This window comes from Hemiscyllium ocellatum, chromosome 6, assembly GCF_020745735.1.
Source record: "Hemiscyllium ocellatum isolate sHemOce1 chromosome 6, sHemOce1.pat.X.cur, whole genome shotgun sequence".
Classification (NCBI taxonomy): domain Eukaryota; kingdom Metazoa; phylum Chordata; class Chondrichthyes; order Orectolobiformes; family Hemiscylliidae; genus Hemiscyllium; species Hemiscyllium ocellatum.
In genome coordinates this window covers 98,260,458-98,266,457 of record NC_083406.1, presented here as the reverse complement: position 1 = coordinate 98,266,457, position 6,000 = coordinate 98,260,458, and the positions used below count along the sequence as shown (strand labels likewise).

The window sequence follows — 6,000 nt, the reverse complement described above, 5'->3', positions numbered from 1 at the left end:
AAGAATGGCACTAAAATTGTTGATATTACTGTGCATAAGAAACCAGATGGTTTATATCAAGGTCCCTGAGGAAACTATTTCATCACATTGCAGCAATGGAGATCTTCTGCTTATTCTGCCAAAGTGATAAAATTTTTTCCATTTGCAATATTTTGACAAGTGAAAGTACATTTTAATCTCTTGTGAAAATGTCCATGTTCACAGATGTACAACTTTATTAAGATTAGACTTGCACATTTTAAATAGAGAGAGGTGCATAGCAATCTTGGCTCGACACCCATTAAGTAATTTGAAAGGAACGCATGGGCAGCAACAATACGTATTGGAAAATTTGCAATTTCTTCCATGTTATTACATTTCAAAGCTGTGTTAAGTGGTCTCAGCAGCTGGGCTAAATGATTATACTTCAGTTCCAAATTGTCAGCTTTAACAGCACATTTTTGACTGGGGTAAGAGCAACCATTAGATGCACAATTTGCTGATAGGTGAGAATGAAAATACACTGTCCCATCATCCCTTATGGATCTATTTAAATACCATCTACACAGTGGAAACAGTTATGATTCCAGCTGATGTTATTACTGGACAAAGAACAAAGAGCAGAGAATAACAATGAATGATACAGTGCAGGGACAGGCCTTTTGACCACCCAAGTCAGCAATGACACATTTTGCCCTTCCACACTAAAACTGTCTTCACTTAAAGAATCTGTCTCTCTCTAATCCTTTCCTATTCAGGTATCATTCAGGTTCCTCTTGAATGTTGCTACTGAGTTTGCTTCCACCACCTCCTCTGGTAGCACGTTCCAGGCACTCATCACCCTTTGTGTGAAAAGCTTGCCTTGCACATTTCTCTTAAACTTCCCCCTGCACTTTGAACCTGTGTCCCATTGTAATTGACCCCTCCACCCTGGGAAGAAGCCTCACACTTTCCACTCTATCCATGCTATTCACAACCTTATAAACTTCTATCAGATCTCAGATCAAAATCCGCTTGATAGATCACATTTTGTTTTGGTTTGGTTTTGACAAGGCAGTCTCTGTCATTGAAACAGTAACATGCAATACTACACATTTTGCCTTAGTAATAAAACAGGCGTTTACTAATTGAATATAATATATTGTATATTAATATACATAGAATAAGCTGATCTACTTAGTTACAAGTTCAGAAAGCTTTAAACACGAAATAAAAGTGTAATTCCAATCATCCCAAAATACCTTTACAAGGTAAAGAAAATCCCTTGCACATTACCCAACAGAAAACATTGCACAGTAGTAATACCATAAACTCTTACTCAAACACCTCGATAGATTACTCTATACTCGAATACCTTGATACTCTTACACTAAAACCTCTGACAGCTTATTCCTAGAATTATCATACACCTGAGTTTAAAAAGACTCAGGTTCAATTCCTGTTCTGGTTTTATCCCAACATTTGTGGTCCAGGGTTATCACTAATTTCCCATTTCATGTTACTATTTGCCTTACTATATTCTCCCTGTCTCAGGAGCACTCAGTGCATCTCAATGCACGAATTTCACAGAACTCCCCGAAACGATGTGAAACTGAATGAAAAGTCTTTATCTTTCTTGATTATGGATGTTGTCTAAATGCTTTAAAATAAAACTCCCAGTCCAGAAATTTCTAACAAAAACCTTGAGGTACAATTGTTTACCTTGCCAAATCATAAAATCTCAAAGTAAACAGAAACTCAATTGACTACCAAAGTAGTCTTCAAAAAATGTTTTAAAAGAAATAACCATAGTTTTAGAAATACTTACAAGTTAATTAACAATTTCAGACACCTCGAAAATCCATAAGTTACTAACTCAAAATGTAAAACCCAATCTTAAGAATAGTATGTATAAATCAGAGTTTATATCACACAATGACCACACTAAATTAGCATGGAAATTGCATAAAATGCAAATTTCCTTGTTTATGTATGCACGCACATAAGCGTTTTATATATACAAAAATATAAATCATGATCACAATTAGATACTAAGTTTTCTCTAAGTATGCATCTGGTGGAAATATGATTTTAATTTGAAACTAGGTCATGAAAACATCAACAATATTATTTCTGCCAGTTTGCATTCTCCATTAGAGCCCAGAGATAATGCAAACCATTCCCGTGGCCGTGAGCTAATTGAGGTCCTAATAAGGGATTATGATAAAATAATACAATTTTGCCTCATCTTCATCCATTTGATTTCCCAAATGGAGAGTACAGATTGAAATATGCTCCACCATTAGGAATAGAATAGTAACTGAGGTCTGTTAATTAAATTGATCATTGCAGTCTTAACTATTTTAATTTTTTTCCTCAAACTTCACTGGTTAACAAGCACATAACTTTCCTACAATGTTTAATGAAAGTATACAAGAATGGATATTACTATACAGATCAGGAATTTACCAACTGATATTTTGTAATGAATATCAACAGTTTAAATTTAAAGGTAGAAAACATTAAGTTAACTATAGTTACAAATGGAATCTCCAAGTATGAGAAATTCATAATCATTTTTCAAAATAACTTCTCTGCCAAACAAAATTTTTTTAAAAAACAAGTGATGAAATCAACATCTTTGAAAAATTCAGCATTCACTCAGGAGTAAATTTGACATAACTCTGGCAGGAAGCCGATGGGATCAGGTTAAACACAGTTTTGATACCCTGACACATTCGCTCTCCAATGAAATGTAAAATTGGGTCAGCCTATCAAATCTGTCATCTTCAGTTGCTTCCTCAATAGCCTTCCTTCCACCATAATATCCATAATGGGACTGATTGGCTCATGCTCGGTTCCATTTGTATTCCTTATATTGTGGAGGAATGTCAAATAAGCATCTCGACAAGGAGTTGCTTTCAATACACAATGTGAATGCTTCATGGTATTGTGAGGTTTCAGGGCAAACTGGATTGGTGTGGTAATTCTAAAGAATTGTGATTATGTTGACAAAATGCATGCTGTTGTTGGTGATGGTCCCAAATTTGTATCTATTGGATTTGCTGCCAAGAGTGACTCCACGGTTTCAAAAGCATTTCTAAGAATTGTGCAAGAGTAACAAGCTATCTTGCAACATTTGAGATAGGTTTATCCCTGTGGCTACATCCACGCACAACTTGAGCTGTAGAAAACACATGAAGTGATATCCTATTTTGCTTTTTTTTAAAATCAAATATCAGTTCTGGTCATTTGGTTCAATGAATTACTAACAGCCACCTCTTTGTATGTTTTCCACTGACACAGGGAAGGATTTCTTCAACTTTGTAAAGACTAGACATAACATTGACATTTACCAGAATGACAGAATCATAGCAATAAAAATACATTATTGTTTTCTGAATCCAAATTCTCTAAAATTATGAATATAGCAATTTGCACAGTTGAGTTTAGTTTTGGTGACATTATATATGTCAGGTAGTTGGTGGAGATGTGGGATGACCTGTAGTTCCAATACTTGCTAAAATGTCAATTTCCATTAGAAATGCATTTTTGATAGAATTATCCCTACATTCCTATGTCATTCATGATTACACAATGAAACCTTTGCAATCTTTGAAACTGCAAATATGTGTAAGCCTTTTCTTACACAAAGCAGCATACTCCATCCAAGTTCAAGTTTACTTTTGAAAGTGTGCAGTCTAATATGCTCCCTTGCCTTAATGTGGTAGATGAGAAATTCCATAATGGACTCTCTTGCAGTCTTCCACTAGCCCACAGTCACCAGTTAATAAATATATTGAGATTTCGACAGCTCCATATGCTATAAAATTGGACTTATCAGTAGTATTGTAAATAAGGTGCTGGCCACTTGCTTACATTGCAAGCTTGACACAGAAAATAGAATATATTACCACTATCTAACTAACAATGGCTACTCTGATCCGATTATTGTTCATTGTGTGTTATACATAGCTCAAAGGCCAGTAGCAATGTGGTGCCAGGTACATTAGCGCAACGATTGCCTGACTGAATTAGACAGTAAGCTCTTTCATTTGGTCATGATAGGCAGTTACAAACTGTACGCAATCATCTCGACTTGTAATACCAAAAATTAAATAGCAATTAATAGTAATTAATACCAATTAAATACCATAAATTGTTAGCTGTGATTCTGCAATTTGACAATACTTGCTAAACAATCCTGAATGCTACCACCCAATTCAGAACAATCAGTCAAACTCAAAGTTATTCATTGAAACACATTTATCCAGACCTTCCTCTGCAAACAATCAAAGTAAGTTCAAGCCTTGTACCTTTTTGAAAACCTGGGCATTTGAGGAGCCGACTATTTTGCTTTCTCCATGGCAATACCTCAACCAATGAAAGTGGAGTTGCCCACCAATCAGCATCTCGTCCACCTGTAGTATAAATTCTCATCATGTTACGTTGTTGGTTGGGAAACTTTCATGTAATTAAACCAATAGCTTAATTTTTTTTGTTGTCAAGCACAATTTCAGCAGTAAGTACTGTGTGACTTTTTAAAAAAAAATTCGTGCAAAGTTTTACAAAAAATCTTATAAACTGGTAACAAATAGGGCCTTGAGGTATTGAAAAATAAACCAATCGTGGTGGGCCTCAATAATTCACCTCTTACCCGCAGCCGATACCTCAGGAGACGTACGAGCTTACACTGGTGTTCTCATTATTGAACTATGTACGGTTTATTAGTTTTAATTTCGTAGCCTATGCCGAGAAGTCTACTAGATCCTGTTTAAACTTTCGCCCCACGTAACATTGTAACCGATAAGTTTATACTTTGTTTCTACCGCAGCAATTCTTGGGTCTAATTCAATTCAATTCCAACTGCGCCTGTGGAGATGAATTTATGTTATGTTATGTATGGATTGGCCAGCACTCTTATGGAACATTACAACCTTATGTCAATACGGCTTTTCTTTCTCCATTAAGTGCTCTGTTCTCCCTTAACCTCTGGTATCCAACTTTCTCTTTAAGAACAAGTCTTCCATGGACCCGAAGAAAGGTGGACTGACTAAGGATGGATTCGACAAAAGCGATGAGTGCACTAAAATGGAACATTACAAACAAATAAGCAATATTGCACGGCTGAAAATGTTGTGGGCTAGTTGGAAGGTAAGAATACTGTGTGGGTCTTTTTACCTCTCGTGGGTTAATTGAAGGGAAGTGAGAAACAAATTTCCCTGTATTCACCTTTTTAAGGGGGGGGGGGGGGGGGGGGGGGGGGGGGGGGGGGGGGGGGGGAAGTGTTTGCAGCGATATCCCTATCCCCTGTCGACAGTTTTTTTTTAAATGAACGTCCGTGTTAAGCCAAACTTTGTTTTAATCCAGGAACTATCTGTGACTTTTTTTTAATAGAGTAATAATGGGAACGTACACTTTCCCATTCACCCACCGACCGTTACACGATCAGCAAAGTGTTGGGATTTGGGCTGATCTGAGACGAGTGGGAGGGGCAATAAAAGAAAAAAGCTGCCAATTGGCGTATTCTCAACAATAAGGAAACCCTCAACTAATGTATGTCTATTGCCAAATCATCGTATCTCTGGAAATAAGAATCTCATGCTATCAGACGTCAGCTACAGACTGCAGTTTAAAATATCAACCGCCTTTTTTCAATGATACTATCTCCCTTATAAATCCCCAATGGAAATGTTTGAACTGCATGCATGCTGAGGACTCTAATGGTTCAAAGAACTGGGATTTTTAAATACATTTATAGGGTGTATTGTCCCTCCCAAAATGCCCTGGAAAAGGTGATGGGGAGCTGCTGCTATGAACTGCTGCAGCCCCTGTGCTGTAGATAGGACTGATGCAGTGGTATTGAAGGATGGCGATACATTTGAGTCGAGAGTGTGGTGCTGGAAAAGCACAGCAGGTCAAGCAGCATCTGAGGAGTAGGAGAATCGGCATTTTGGGCATAAGCCCTTCATCAGGAATTCTCCTTCCCAATGAGGGCTTATGCCCGAAATGTCGATTCTCCTGTTCCTTGGATGCTGCCTG

The 6,000-nt window shown here is 37.1% G+C and overlaps 1 protein-coding gene across 1 annotated transcript in view; it reads left to right on the top strand.

The window, feature by feature from the left end:
- Nucleotides 1-4,474: 4,474 nt before the first annotated feature.
- The window catches only part of tpte (transmembrane phosphatase with tensin homology), a 68,125-nt gene continuing 66,599 nt past the window's right edge, over nucleotides 4,475-6,000 (top strand). The window contains exons 1-2 of the mRNA XM_060826797.1: nucleotides 4,475-4,480; nucleotides 4,975-5,112. Of these exons, the coding sequence (XP_060682780.1) occupies nucleotides 4,987-5,112 (126 nt within the window). The 5' untranslated portion in view covers nucleotides 4,475-4,480; nucleotides 4,975-4,986. The remainder of the gene's footprint in view (nucleotides 4,481-4,974; nucleotides 5,113-6,000) is intronic.